This window comes from Xyrauchen texanus, chromosome 10 (assembly GCF_025860055.1).
Source record: "Xyrauchen texanus isolate HMW12.3.18 chromosome 10, RBS_HiC_50CHRs, whole genome shotgun sequence".
Classification (NCBI taxonomy): Eukaryota; Metazoa; Chordata; class Actinopteri; order Cypriniformes; family Catostomidae; genus Xyrauchen; species Xyrauchen texanus.
In genome coordinates this window covers 45,720,319-45,736,380 of record NC_068285.1, presented here as the reverse complement: position 1 = coordinate 45,736,380, position 16,062 = coordinate 45,720,319, and the positions used below count along the sequence as shown (strand labels likewise).

The following is a 16,062-nucleotide window of genomic DNA, read 5'->3' as shown; positions in this document are numbered from 1 at the left end:
ATGTGTTACAGTACAAATGAATTGCTGCCTCTTTCGGGAGAAACTATTTTACGCTGATCTTTCAGTTTAAGCTTTAAAATTTGGTCATCAAATACCAGTTTTAACAGATAATAAACATTGTGTTCACCAAATGAAAAGAAGTTGCACATTTGTTTCTGCAAATAATGTTTAATTCATGGGAATAAATGCAGACCATAATCCATTTACCATTCAGTAATAAATGTAAAAAAATAAATAAAAAAAAACATATTTTGCAGTCCTCGCTTTTTTTTCAACAGAACATCATGTTCACTTCACATGCAGGTTAAAGGTGAATGAATGAATGAACGTTACATTTATATAGCGCTTTTCTGACCCTACGCTCACACTTAAGGTCTGTGCTGTTGGTCAGCGTCCATATGTGACGAGTTGGGGTGTGAGAATGTGTTGTGTTGGTCGCTAGTTGTTTCCTATTCGTAGCCAGAAAAATGTCATATTAAATTTTAAGCTCGATAAATGTTATTCTCTAAACAGTTACATACAAGTATAAATAAACATGTACAATGCATGTTTTTAAATCCAGACCATAATGAGTTTCGAAATTAAACATAAAATCTAAAATTGCCTATATGTACTAAGTCAAACAATACGATGATCAATGTGACAATGTTTGAACAGACTGAAACTCCAGAGATTTTTTTTAATGAATTATTGGAGAACAATAGGCTAAACAAGCAACATTAGAAGGTAATTAATAATACAGTGCAGTAATAATTAGCATATGAAATAATACATTGATAAATCAAATTTTAAATCTGATTAAATCTGTTTTTGACACTAAAATCTGCTAAAGGCGAATTTTGTCAATGTTTAGTAAAATAGTATAGGCCTACAGCCTAAATGACCGTAAAGCTGATAGACATTGACTAAAAGCATGAGGTCTTTAATAGATGATAATAAGGCTAATTGTTACCTAGCTTATATGTATGGAGGGCCAAATTCCTCAACATTTAATAATTAAATAAATATTTTGAAATAAAAAGAAATCATTAAATATATTATTAATTAATTGCATTATTAATAAAATATTTAAATAATTAAATAAACGAAATACATATAGTGAATTAATTACATGCAAAATTAAATAAATACATATTTAAATATATAAAAAAATACATGATGAACGACATTAATTTAAAACCATTTTCTTTTTAAGGCCCAAACATACTTCAAAGGTGTCCACAGCGGAGATGCTTCAACTAGCTATGGATGTCCAGTCATTTTGGACATGTTAAAAAAAGCTATCGCTTGTGGTCTGAGGTTTGTAACTGCTAGAGTGACGCAAGAGCGCACGTAAAGTATGAAGGGTTCATTTTATGATGCATGAGCTTTGTGTCTTTTCATTTTCAGGGTTATGTAATCGGCAGGGTTGAGTAGTAACGGAATACATGCAATAGGATTGCATATTTAAAATGCAAAATATAAGTAACTGTATTCCACTACAGTTACAATTTAAATAATTGGTAATTAGAATCGAGTTACATTCAAAAAGTAGGCTATTTTGATTACTGAAGAGATTACTTTGTATTTTATTGTAATTTGTTTCATTTAAAAACATTTATACATATAAATGTTGTGATCCAAAGTGCATTTGAACAGCGGTGAAACACTTTCTTATGATGTGTTACATTCATACGAGCAGACAGAGAAGTACGTTTGAAGTAAGTTTGGAGCAGAAGAAATAGAAATAAACCTTGTGTAAATTGTTAGCTTTAAGCTAAGCTAAAATGCTATTTCTAGCCATTTTACATGCACATGTTACCAGACACAATCATATTTATTTATTAAGAAAATTCACGTCATAATTTACTTTTCTAGTAAGATCTTTGATATTAGGGCAAAAATCATATTCTTGATAATAATTTTTGTATTGTTTCTCTGAAAAAATATCTAAAAATCCTTAAAACAAGATAATTATGATTGATCTAGTTTTAGAAACAACACTGCATAAGATATTTGGGTTTTTCAGAGAATGTATTTTTAACATGTGTATTTTGTTCTACTGTACTGACAGAATTTTTATAGTCATAACAAGTGAAAAAATCTACCAGTGCAGAAGAAGTAATCCAAAGTATTTAGAATACGTTACTGGCTTTGAGTAGTCTAACAGAATATGTTACAAATTACATTTTACAGCATGCATTCTGTAATCTGTAGTGGAATACATGGGATAATTTAACCCGATTTAATGATGCATTTAATTTACTCACTGTGTATTCAGCATGATTTTTTTTATATATTTAATGATAAATATAATAAATTCACTAAGTATTGAAATATTTATTTAATTATTTATTTATCCTAATGATAACCTACAGATAAATGTAAAAAAAAAAAAAGACGTTAACAACATGTGTATTAACATAATTTTAGTGTGATGAAATCGCCAACTGACCTTTTCTGTGTAAATGATAGCCAATTTTACAACTAACCCTAATCCTAAACTGCCATGAGGATGTGAACCCTAAAAACCTAAGAATTACTTAAAATATTACCATTTAAAGAACTTTGCAGCTCAAAATATACACACATTTTAAAAGAGGAATTATTTTAAGTGCTTTTATAAAATTATAAGCTTCAATTTCTGGCTTTAAACCCTCCAAAATTGCCCTCCATTGAGTAGGCAATTGCAAGAAAATACCAATTTTATTAATGTCATTCTACCCCCAAATCTATATTTAAATGGTAAATTACGTATTATTCATTAATAATTCCTTTAGAAAGCCTAAAGAGAAAGTTTCTTATTTTGTGCGAAAGTCTCAATACAAAAATGTAAATAAATCAGCATATTTAATATTTATGAGGTCCAGACGGAATTTGGTGATTTTGTTATTTATGTATTTTCTGCGCAGATATGAACATGATCATGTGAAACCCCTGACTACACTGTTCTCCTGGTGCTTACTGACGCTGCAGTGTCTGTTTTATCATTGGTTATTTAAAGAGGGAGGCGTTTGTGGATGTTAATTAATTTACCTGCAGAACTGGATTCAGTTCATCTGATCACCGTGTGCCCACTGGAGCGTCCACCGAAACGGCACCTGTTTCGAACAGCTTGAAATGACCATTTACACAGCTTTGTGTGGGGCAGTTCTGCTCTCTGCTGTTGTTTCTGTCCAGAGCGGTAAGTTTGCGATTATTTACACAATATGCGTATTTTATTAAACCGAAAGTAAAACAAATCTTGTCATTTTTTAATACATATCTCTACACGCTCACAACGGCGCTGATATCCTGAAATAAGGGTTCAAATGTTTTTCACTGAACGTTTATTCGGTGAGTTACTCGATACCTGTCGAAGTGTTTGGTTTGTCAGTGAGATGGTGCTGGTAAACAGGAACAGAAATACTTTCGATTTAGAAACTTCCTCGACATGTTTTGAGTGACACCATCTCACCTGATCTATTCATTAGTCTGCCTTAGTAAACTTGACATTGTTTCGTCAACATGAAGTGTTCAATTATTATTCTATTCTTGCGACTAGTAGTAAAATAATTTAATTATATATAATGGAGGGATTTTATGGCCGGATTGCGACGTGTAATCAAATAGTAATTATTATTTTTTTTTTTTAAACAAGGAATTTCTTTCATATTTATTTATCTATCATAATTAAGTCACAGTTCTATTGTTTATAATTAAAGGTGACTCAAATAAGATAGTCTGCCTGATTCTTCGAGTCTTACGTAATGTCGAACCTTTTTTTTTTTCTCGGAATGCTGAATAATGTCTTTCTGTAGGACAAAGAGTTTTAAATTCCTGAAATATTATCTTTAAATTCATTTAAATCTTCTACATGGAAGTTTTCTACTATTTATCTTACAACTTTTCGTAACTTGACCTTTTATGAATCACGGAAGGTAGGCTACAATACAGGTAGGTATAGCTGCAGGCCGGAGTCCTCCAAATGGGGGCGGGTTTACTCCAAATAAGGGGGCGTCACTTCTACTCACGGTTAAGGAAATGGTTTGGTTTGGAGCAAAGCCTGCAGCTATACCCTTCTCCGAAAATCGCAACCTCCAATGAAAAAAAATTATGAGAGTTTTTTTTTTTTTTTGTAAAATACATGTGTAACTAAATGTGGATTTTTAAAATGCCTGTATGGAAATTCATATACATTTTACTGGGATAAAGATATGTGTAAATATTTATGCATGTCGTTATTCAACTTAATTGTGAAAATATATAACATGGAATATTTGGTTCATGTTTTACATGAGAGGACAAAAAAAAAACTTGATCAAGGATGCCAAGAAATGTATTTGATAAAAATCAGTTGACAGCTGGGACAAGTAACTTTAGGTTACATATAACATGCTAAACTTAAATCTAATCATGTTACAGTTTAAAAGTAAATGCACTTTGTTCTTAACAGCGGAAGCAAACACCTACTACACAACTACCTTTTACTCAGTTGCCATACTGGCCAAATTTAACCCCTGTATACAAGTAAAGGAGCATAAATTAAAATAATTAACAGAACAGAAGTGAAACCAGCTAAAAATATGGTCGCCAGAGCGTCCTCTGTTTGCTGGGTACGGAAGTGAATGTGCATGTCACATCAGATGACTGGAGTGAGGTTTACTCATCCTGCACTATCACGTTCCAGCTGGCACCCACTACAAAGGCAAGGAGGGAAAAGCGTTAGCAACAGACATTAGCGCTAGCTAGTCAGTCTGGATAGCTAATCGGTTGTTGGTGTTCTCAACTGCTTGTGTATTTACAAGCTAGCTAGTCAAGTGTTTAAAGCATTAATCCTTGCTAAATAGAAAGAAAAATACCCACTGTTTTACACGTGATTTATTTAATTGGGTCATAGCATGCTGCAGTATAACCTGGTCAGAATTGTATGCTATTTGGGATTTTGCACTACATACATTTGTAATTATAGACATGTATAATTGTCTTTAATTGATTGCCTTACAATACGTAACTTTTTCAAAACAGTACTGTGGCAGTGCCATGGTAGAGTGATGGCATCAGTTGGTAATTTACCATAGATTATATCAGGTGCTCTGTCCAAAAACATGGTAACACATAGGCCCTTGTCCAAAAAAACATGGTAATACTTTACAGCAACTATTGAACTTTTCATAAGACTGCAAAGTAAAACATTCTGTTATATGATATAAATACATAAGACCTCATCATTAGGCCTGCATTTCCCCCGATAACAAATGTCAATTCTTTGAATTATAGCACATGGTTTTTTATATATATATATTTCGACTGTAATTCCACCAAATTCGTTTGCATTGAAAGAAAATGTAATGTTTGTTACTGAATTAAAGGGGTCAGTGTAAATATGTGATGGGTTTTGGAAGTACATGAATAAATTGTATATGTTGCATTGCAACTTTTTTTGGTACCATAAAAGGTTTAAGATGAGACTCTGATTTGACTCTTGGATTTATTACTGGTTGTTTGTTTGACAAAATGTAAATAAATATATTCCCTCACAGCAGGATTAGTTTTAAAACATCATTCAAACAAAATGTTTTAAAGTGTACTGGTTTGTATCCCATTTGCCTTTAACCTATATATTGAGTAAATGTCAACATTTGGCCAATTGTACATGTATTTTCGATACACAAAATACTGTATTTTATTTTGATAATTTTTTTCCAAACAGTATTTGGCATTTTACTTCTAGTAATGCCATCCAGTGGAATAAAATAAGACATTTTGCTCAATAATAAAGGACAGAGAACTGAAATTATATGTTTATCATAATATTGTAAACCGTTACAATGTTATTTACTAATTATTGCAATTATTCCTTAATTTTGGGGGTTATTTGTAAAATGAGACCATTTTGTTTATGAAATTAGTCCACTGTAAACAGAGAGCTTTTAAACTTGAGTGTGAAAATTCAGGCGGAGGTTAAATGCCTCTTCTGTGACCACTTGTGATCATATTTGGAGGGGAGGGACTCTGTTTCATGATGAAACCAATAACTATGTCCGTGTGTTACTGTATTTCATTAAAGTGCAACAATGTCAAAAAAGACAGTGCTGTTTCTCCCAGATGCAGCAGAAATGTAATCTAAGCACAAAATAAAAAGTTAGAGCAGTTTTCAGTTATTTTAAATGATAACCTGTATTAACCTGAGCTGCAGATTTTCGTGCTTCTCATATCCCTGAATGTTGATATCAGACACACAGAAGAACATCCGTGAAGTTCCCATGCTTGTGTTTGTATCCGCTTTTAAACTTTTTTCTGATCAGACGGTTATTTCCTTTTAAAGTGCTCTTCACCGGCAAAGTACAAACTCTTGTTTTATCGCAGCGGTTGAATGACAGGTGAGGAGAGGCGCTTCGCTGCTTCTGTGACACATTCAGGACGGATTAGCGTTTACACCTCAAATGTGATAGGGTTAGGGTTAAGCATTTTTGGCCACATACGTATTTGATTTTTTGTGATCCAATCACAGAATGTTTTAGACTCCATTTAGACTTGTATTTAGCGCTGACCACATGTGATCCGATCACCAAAAACACGTTTTAACACCAGGTGTAAACTGGGTCATGGGGAGGCCCTAACCTATATACAGTATAACACTTGAACTAAGAAAAACAGCTTCACAGTTTCTTTGATTTTCCAGACAAATGTGGAAAATAAAATAGCCTCGCTTTGTTTTATCTGAAAAGTTGCAATGCGCCTTTGCGGGGCCAGGTGCGGATTATGGCTAATGAGGGCCCTGGGGCCAGTTTGTTTTAGTGCCCCACTAGGCCAATTATCTTTAAAACTGAATGATCTTTTAAAGTTTCCCTAATGGAAGTGGTGCCCCTTTTTGGAGTTGGTGCATCCAGTTTTGAATAACCCACCTAATTTTGGCGATACAGTCCCCACTTTTAGGTCTCTGGACTGTAACTAGTCCTACTTGGAAAATGCGTCTTCTTTCTCTCTTTTGTTGTAATCCAAGGCTCTCTATATATATTTCTTCTACTTTTTGAAAGCTATGAAAGTGAAATAGTGCATGTTTTTCTTTTGCTTTTGGAGTAAACGGGTGAGCAAAATTTATATCAGCTGTAATCTCCAATTCACTGCTTTCAAGTTCAGCATGCTCGTTTACTTCCAGATTCCAAACCCAGATATGTGAAAAGGGTCCATTTAAGTCTCTATCAAATTACAAATGTGAGTGAATTTGTTATACAGATGCATTTCAATGGACAGGCCACAAAGAAATTATTTTGCTAATGTTTTGCAACGTTAAAATAATTACCGCTTTTTTGTGCATTCTTACATAACATTAAAAATAAATAACAAAATATCAATCTCCAGAGCACCAAGATATTAAAATGTTTGAAAACTATTAAACTGATTTTAAATGTTCTGCATGTTGACTGGTGCTAGTTACTCCAGTAAATATTTCTCAGAGGAGTTGGATTAAAAGTCACCTTCCACCTTTATCCACCTTACTTGAGAAATCCTGTTTTCTGAAAAGCACTGCATGAAATATCGTGAAAACCATTGGGTCAGGCTATATATAATGATGTGGATGTTTTACTGAGAAAGAAAATCCACAATGCTAAACGTTTATCTAAGTTCACTAAACTATAGGCTTTGGAAGAGTTTGGAGTAGAATGGTTAAGCCACAATCCTAACAGGAATCCACTATTAATGTTCTTTCCATTTATTTCTTTATAGCTGACAAACACTCCCTGTTCTACATATACACCGCTTTATCCAAACCCATGGATCTGCCAGGCATCTATGAGTTCACTGCGATGGGTCTACTGGATGACAGACAGATTGACTACTACAATAGTGAGCAACAGAAAAAGATTCCTAAACAGCACTGGATGGAAGAGAAAATGCAGCAGGATTACTGGGAAAAAGGCACTCAGTCCCGAAAGAGCAAAGAGCAGTGGTTTAGTGTCAATGTCAACATTCTGATAGACCGAATGAGACAAAATAAGACAGGTGAGGAACATCAAGGGATTTTAATGTACACAATCATATTCTCTGTTATTTGAATCATCAGACAAATATTTTCACTGGTCTCAATTTCAGATCTCCATGTTCTTCAGTGGAGACATGGTTGTGAAGTTGAGAATCAAGGAAATGACACGAAGTTTTCCAAAGGCATCGATGAGTACAGCTATGATGGAGTGAACTTCCTGTCTTTTGATGATAAACAATCTCAGTGGGTCGCTCCAGTTTTTGAAGCTCTCCAAACCAAGAGAAAATGGGATGACGTACCCATCCTAAACCAGTACACCAAGGGTTATCTGGAGAAAGAGTGTGTGGACTGGCTCAACCAGTTCAGAGAACATGGAGACCAGGAGCTCAAAAAGAGCTGTGAGTAAATCCAATTAAATTTAATAAAATATACTTTATTATAATTATACACATAGTTTTAAATATATGTAGCGGTTGTTGTAAAGAAACACCACAGGATAAAAAGAAGAGAAAAACAGCGGTCGATTGGGCGTATATAAAAAAGTACAAAAATGAAATGCTGAAAATAAAATACTGATAATGAAATACGGTAGAGGCCAATGTCAAAAGAAAATATAAACAGGGCATTAGTCTACCCATATGCTTCAGCATACATCACCTTAATACATGCTTACATCATTCACAGCATTTTATGCATTTTTAACCAGGCTGTAAGGGCATGTATAACAGTTTAAAACAGTAGAATTCTCATTAAACATGTTCACTAAACTGGAAAACACTCTGGGCTTTAAATCATTAAATAAGACATGATTCATTTTATATTCACACACCCAGATTTCACACGTGCACAAATGTGGTCAAAATCCACACATACAGTCCATATGCATCCCAAGTAATTCTCAAACGATGAACAAAACCAGGAGCTCTTCTGCACAACGTATGTTCTCACGTCTCTAACATGAGAGAGTGGCTAAAAGCGTGTCGCAAAAACTCATGTTCTTAAAGGGGCCACGAACAATTTATGACTAGAGTTAAATTACATGACATTTTTCCGCTTGGCTTCATATAATTCCATAAGATTCATAACAGTTATTTGAGTGTGGTGTACCAACTGAATGATGGATGCTGTTAAAATGTGAATTTACTCTACTCATCCTTGGTTTGTGAATGGACATTTGATTAGCAGCAGTTTTATTTTGATTTGACACAATGTCAACAGGCTGCTGACTGATTGTTCAATTGTTTCCTCTGCTCTCAGCACCACCAGAGGTTTATGCGTTTGCAAGGAAGTCTGTCAGTGACAAAAGCAAACTGAAACTCACCTGTCTGGCCACTGGCTTCTACCCCAAGGATGTGACATTGAAAATAAGGAAATATCGAACATCTCTGCCTGAAGATCAGATTGCTTCATCAGGAGTCTTACCAAACCATGATGGAACATTTCAGATAAGGAAGAGTGTGGAAATACTGGAGGAAGAAAAAGCAGATTATGATTGTTATGTGGCTCACAGATCCCTTGATGAACCCATTATCAACAAATGGGGTAATTAAATCTGATACACATAGAGACAGGATTATCACTTGATATTGATTAATTTAAAGAGCACCTCATTTTCACTGGCTGACATTTATTGTTTTTCTTTCCTTTCGTATCCAAAATGAATTCCAATTATAGATGGAAAGTGTGGTGACTGCAATCCAGTGACGGGCATGGGTGTTATCATTGTAGTGGTGATTGGAGCTGTGCTCGTATTGGTTATGATCCTTATAGTTTTCATCTTAAAGATGAAGGGCATTTGTGAGTAGTGGCTATTTACTCACACACATACGTTGGGTTTTATTCTTTAATAAATACAGACATTACTAATTTAATTAAAAGAAAATGAGAGAAGCCTCTGATTTATTATCATAAATGGCTAAATCTTACCAACATATGGACTCTGTTTATGCTGCTGTGTCTCTGATACCATATTAGTTTTATGTTTAAAAGAAACACTTGAGTGCAAAGAACAATAATAAAGAAACACCTTGTTTAAATCTCAAGTTCCCAGATCAGCTTCTCATCGGGACAAGAGGACCCCTATTGGACAAAATGAAGTATTGCCTCTGAATGCAGGTATCGGTTATCTTTAAATATACATTTAATTTCATAAAAATACGTGGTGTTGAAATACAATTTGTCACAGGGATTCAATGACAGGTTAAATGGTTATTGTGAGCAGACTCTGCTAAACACACAACATGGCTTTATTTGTGCAAATGAAATAATTTATTTGACACAAAGGGATTATACCATCCTTCATTTCAGTCAGGACCACTTTAAAACATCTTGTAATAATAAAGCATCCTAAATCTTACAACAGTCTCGCCCAATTCTCACAAATTGCTGCTTTCCTCAATTTTTACCTCTACTTTCATTCAGATGGAAGGATTTTTAAGGTATAAAGCCTAATTATGGCCCTTCTCTTCAGCTACTTGTTTCTCAGCAAGACGTGATGCAATCATGTGCTTAATTACATTTATGTTGTTGTTCTTGGCAGATACTTTTAACAAATACTGTTCTTAGATAGGTAGTGAAATGGCAGTTCACACAAAAGTGAACTTTCTCGGCCTCATACTCAAGCCCATATTAATTTTTCTCTTCTGTTAAGCTCAAAAAGGAGATGTTTAGCAGAATGGTAGTCTCAGTCACTAACATTCTATATGGTTGGCTAGAATAGAAGGGGTACCACTATTATGCACTGCATGCCACTGTGTGAAGGGTGCAGCTAAAAAATGAATGAATGGAGGAATTCAATCTGACATGTGTCTGTCAGCTGATTGCAGAACTTTTTGATTTGACCTGTCTGAACTGCCGTGTAGCACGTTATTCTTCTGTTTTACAGCAGGCCATGTGAATTCTACTGTGATACCTGTCGACAATGTAAATAAGCCTGAGGAGGGAGAGAGACTGCTTAAAGGTAACTACATGTTTTTATAAATGTCACTTATCAGGAAAATGCCTTTTGTTTTAGGTGGGACGATATGGTTATCTTATGATTCAATTCAATATACGATACGAGGCTCACAAAGAGTTATTCGTATACATTTATTGTAAGAAAAGACCACAAACAAATGAACCTTTAAAATGAGTTGGTTACATTCAGGCTGATCAGGTGTAGAACAAGCAACAGAACTGAACAGAACCTGTCTTGAAAACAGGGATTTTTATGTCTGACGGATCATGTCATTTATGATTGTGTGGACATAAAACAATAATGCAGATGTTCAAAATTTGCCTCGTTACAGTTCAGTCATTTATTTTTCGTTCTCAATATTTCATAATTAGAAATATATTGTCCCATCCCTAATTTATATATTATAATTCTATTATTATATTATAATTTATATGTATTTCCATTATGGAGATGAATGTCAGTTGTACACATCTCTTTACATGGACTGAAAGTGGAGAGAGAACCTTTCATTGTGCATCAATATCTCTCATGTAACTTTTGAATCCATATGTTTCCTGTCTAGTTGGATCAAAAGCAGGAAGTCAGGAGAGTGATTTGTCTGACTCTGGTAAACATGACCCTCATTTCAATATATTTCATGCTTAATTGAATATGGCAAATTATAAATGCATTATAGAGACAGTTTGACACTTTGTTTCTCCAACAGGAAAGGAGAGCAACTGCAGTGTATCCTCGATGGACAAAAAACCTGGTAACTATCATTTATATATGCCATTTACCAGGCTAAAGCACATTTATATTTGTTGATGAAATATCAAGTACACACTTTCTGACATGGAATTAAAACTTAAAATGTAATCAGATCTTTAATGTGATGCCCCTTGTTGGTCCTGGAACAGCATATGCTCTCAACCAATCAGATTTAAGGCTTTGGGTTGTGCTTTAAACAACATTGTACCAAACTATTTTTTCCTGCTGATTTTAAGGTTTGTTAAAGGAACTGTTCACCCCAAAAAATGACCCTCATGATATTCCAGATGTGTATGACTTTCTTTCTTCTGCAGAACACAAATGAAGATTTTTAGAAGAATATTTCAGCCTTTTGGTCCATACAATACAAGTGAATGGTGACTTTGAAGCTCCTAAAAGCACACAAAATCAGCATCAAATTAATCCATAGCACTCTAGTTGTAAAATCTGTATATTATGATGATTTTGTGTGCCTTTTGGAGCTTCAAAGTTTTGGTCACCATTCACTTGTATTGTATGGACCTACAGACATATCTCCCATCATATCTCTATTAATATATCTTAATTTGTGTTCCGTGGAAGAAAGTCATATACGTTTGGGATGGATGGATGGATGGATGGATGATGGATGGATAGAAGCCTTTATTGTCATTGCATCGAAATACAACAACATTTCTGAAACTGCTCAGCAGTGTTACAATATATACACACATGTAAACCACACAATCACATTCCATTCATAAACCTAAATGCAGCAGGTAAAACAAGAAAGTGCAAGTTAAGGGTTTCAAACAGTTATTGCACAGTCCACAGTGAGTGTCATAAATAATAGATAGATAGGTATCATATATAATGTCATATATAATAGATAGCCCTTAGTTTAGGGACTGGAGGGTTTTTGGATAGAAACTGTTCAAGAATCTGGCAGTGCACATTTTAATTGCCCTGAATCGCCTTCCAGAGTCCTTAACAATGTTTTTTGCTCTGGATAGGTAACGGTGTTTGCAATGTCCTGTAGTAAGGGAGGAGAGGGCAGCCAATGATGTTCTGTGCTGTGTTTATGACTCTCACTAGAGCTTTTTTGTCAGATTCTGAGCAGCCCCCATACCACACTGTGAGACAGTATGTTAAAACACTCTCTATAGCAGAGCAGTAGAAGGCCACTAGTAGCTTTGTACACAGATGTTTTATCTTTAGGACTCGCAGGAAGTGCATGTGCTGCTGTGCCTTTTGAATAGCAGCTGTCATGTTTGTGGACCATGAGAGACTGTCAGATATATGGATTCCCAGAAATGTAAAACTGCGAACTCTTTCCACACAGTCTATATATATAAAGATGGGAGGGGGCTCAGCTCTGCACTTCCTGAAGTCCAAGATGAGTTCTTTAGTTTTCTTTGTGTTTAGTGACAGATTGTTTTCGGAGCACCACAACATCAGTTTTCGGACCTCGTCATGATAGGCAGACTCATCGCCTCCAGAAATGAGTCCAATCACTGTAGTGTCATCTGCAAATTTTATAATGTGATTGGAGGAGTATGTGGAGATACAGTCATATGTATAGAGACAGTAGAATGGTGGACTCAGCACACATCCCTGTGGGGAACTGGTGCTAAGAGTGAGGGAGGAGGAGAGATGAGACCAAGCCTTACAGACTGAGGGCGGTTAGTGAGAAAATCCATAATCCAGGTGCACAGGTGAGCGGAGAGGCCCAAATGGAGGACTTTCCTGATGAGTATATCTGGTATGATAGTACTGAAAGCAGAACTATAATCAATGAAGTGCATCCGGACATAAGTCCCTGTGTGTTCCAGGTGCTCCAGAGCCTTGTGGGGGGCTGTGGCAATGGCATCTTCTGTTGACCTGTTGTCCCTGTAAGCAAATTGATGGGGGTCAAAAGTGGGAGGGAGGATAGCTTTAATATGCCTCAATACTAGTCTCTCTCTAGACACTTTGTGACAATAGAAGTAAGAGCAATGGGTCTGTAGACATTTAAACTGTCTACAGCAGGCTTCTTTGGGGCCCGGATGATAATGGCTGGTTTAAGGCAGGGTGGGACGATGGCTTGTGACAGGGACAGATTGAAAATATTTGTTAAGACAGCAGCAAGTTCGTAGGCACAAGCCCGGAGTACCTTTCCAAGCACTCCATCAGGGCCTGCAGCCTTTCTGGGATTCACTGACTTGAACACCTGTCTCACCTCCTGTACAGTCAGTGTCTGAGTTCCTGTATCACGAGGAGATGTGTGTTGGAGTGGAGACTTTGCCTCAAAACGTGCAAAGAAACAGTTTAGCTCCTCTGCCAGTGATGCGCTGGTGTTACAGCCAGTGGTGGCGCTGCCCTTGAAGTTTGTAATATGCTGCTCTCCCTGCCACACCCGCCTTGTGTTGTTTCTAGTAAAGTGGTCCTCTATCTTCCTCTTGTAGACCAGCTTAGCATTTTTGATGCCTCTTTTTAGGTTTGCTCTCACAGTACTGTAAAGAGCCCTGTCACCTGATTTGAAGGCCATATCACAAGCTCTCAGGAGAGGATAGACTTCTGACGCCATCCAGTGTTTCTGGTTTGGAAATACCCGGATGCGCTTCGCCTCAGTGAAGATGTCAGGACAGCTGGCAATATAGAACAGAACCGTTTGTGTATATTCTGCCAGGTCCTGGTGTTTAAATAAGTCCCATTCAGTCCTTTCAAAGCAATCTTATAGTTGGAATAGTGCTCCCTCAGGCCTGGTTTTGATAGTTTTTGTGGTTGCTTTATCTGTTTCCTGAGGGAGTATAACCTGGGACAAGGAACAGTGAGACATGGTCAGATAGGCCCAGATGTGGGAGGGTCACAGCTCTAGAGCCATGCTTGATATTTGAATACACGTGACCAAGTGTATTACTTTCTCCGGTGGCACATTTCACATGTTGTGAGAATTTTGGATGTACAGTCTTTAAACATGCCTGATTAAAGTCACCAGATATTATATGAACTCCATTAGGATAGGCCCTCTAATGTTTGCTAATAATACTGTGCAAGTAGATTTTAGATGACATAAAACAATAATGCAGATGTTTAAATTATGTTTAAATATAAAGAATTTGCCTCATTACATTTCGTCATTTATTTTTTGTTCTCAAGATTTCATAACTAGAAATATATTGTCCCATCCCTAATTTATATATTATAATTCTATTATTCTATTATAATTATATTATTTATATGCATTTCCATTATGGAGATGAATGTCGGGACTGAAAGTGGAGAGAGAACCTTTCATTGTGCATCAATATCTCTCATGTAACTTTTGAATCCATATGTTTCATGTCTAGATTTATCAAAAGCAGGAAGTCAGGAGAGTGATTTGTCTGACTCTGGTAAACATGACCCTCATTTAAATATATTTCATGCTTAATTTAATATGGCAAATTATAATGCATTATAGAGACAGTTTGACACTTTGTTTCTCCAACAGGAAAGGAGAGCAACTCCAGTGTATCCTCTATGGACAACAAAACTGGTAACTATCATTTATATATGCCATTTACCAGGCTAAAGCACATTTATATTTGTTGATGAAATATCAATTGCACACTTTCTGACATGGAATTAAAACTAAAAATGTAATCAGATCTTTAATGTGATGCTCCTTGTTGGTCCAGGAACAGCATATGCTCTCAACTGATTGAGATTCACTATTGCAGCAAATCCCTTGATTTCAGTGGTGCTGGTGTAGTTCAAGGACTTGAAGTTAAAGGGACGCTTCATCATGCACCCAAAAGATTTCATTATATTTTTCACTTTTGTTGCAACGCACACTGATGTCGGCGTCATGAAGTTTGGTGGTATTTGTCAACAATGCAAGCTCACAATCATAATATAATGAGATATTTTCTTGAAAAAACTGCATACTTATCTTTAATAGAGACTATTTTGATTCTTTGTTACCTCACATTGTTGTTTTACTCTTTGGGTCTGTGAAAGATTTCTTGATCGTAACTGCATTTACAACATTATGAAATTACTATGAGAGGTCTTCATTTTTTTTTTTTTTTTACATTGCTCTAAATTTATGCTAGTCTTTAAGAAAAGCTTAAACTTTTTAATTATGATTATTTGACTATTTGTAAAGTTATTATTTTCCATCAGCTATTTGTCAATTATTGTACAGAGGTATTGTTCCAAAATATTGTAAAAAATCGTTTGTGGACTCCTTTCCAAAAAACATTTATTTAGAAGTTATTGGTTTCTTAAAATTAAATTAACATGTTAGGATGACATCAGCATCGCATGTAAATGTCATTGTTATGACAGTTATTGTGAAAGTTTTCTGATATTAATCTGGTTCTGAAATGCTTTTGATGTCAATAAAGTTGAGTGGGATTTACTTTTTTTATTATTATTTATTTATTTTTTTTTTTACTTTTTTGTCTTT

The 16,062-nt window shown here is 35.3% G+C and overlaps 1 protein-coding gene across 2 annotated transcripts; it reads left to right on the top strand.

Moving 5' to 3' along the window:
• The first annotated feature begins 3,023 nt into the window (after positions 1-3,023).
• On the top strand, positions 3,024-16,036 carry LOC127650234 (zinc-alpha-2-glycoprotein-like). 2 transcript variants are annotated; one of them, XM_052135540.1, is made up of 12 exons: positions 3,024-3,163; positions 7,690-7,965; positions 8,056-8,343; positions 9,203-9,487; positions 9,620-9,742; positions 9,989-10,060; positions 10,830-10,904; positions 11,464-11,508; positions 11,608-11,652; positions 14,960-15,004; positions 15,103-15,147; positions 15,290-16,036. In XM_052135540.1, exons 1-12 carry the CDS (start codon positions 3,100-3,102, stop codon positions 15,310-15,312), a joined length of 1,386 nt encoding a protein of 461 aa, XP_051991500.1. In that variant the 5' UTR covers positions 3,024-3,099; the 3' UTR covers positions 15,313-16,036. The 2 variants fall into 2 exon arrangements, with proteins under 2 accessions (XP_051991500.1, XP_051991501.1); XM_052135541.1 differs by lacking the exons at positions 11,608-11,652; positions 14,960-15,004.
• Positions 16,037-16,062: the final 26 nt, after the last annotated feature.

Bases quoted from the DNA above. Each gene is read 5' to 3' on its own strand.
- LOC127650234 (XM_052135540.1), top strand. From the start codon at position 3,100: ATGACCATTTACACAGCTTTGTGTGGGGCAGTTCTGCTCTCTGCTGTT. The intron at 9,743-9,988 runs GTGAGTAGTGGC...TTAAATCTCAAG, and splicing joins CTTAAAGATGAAGGGCATTT to TTCCCAGATCAGCTTCTCAT. The intron at 15,148-15,289 runs GTAACTATCATT...TTGTTGGTCCAG, and splicing joins CTCTATGGACAACAAAACTG to GAACAGCATATGCTCTCAAC.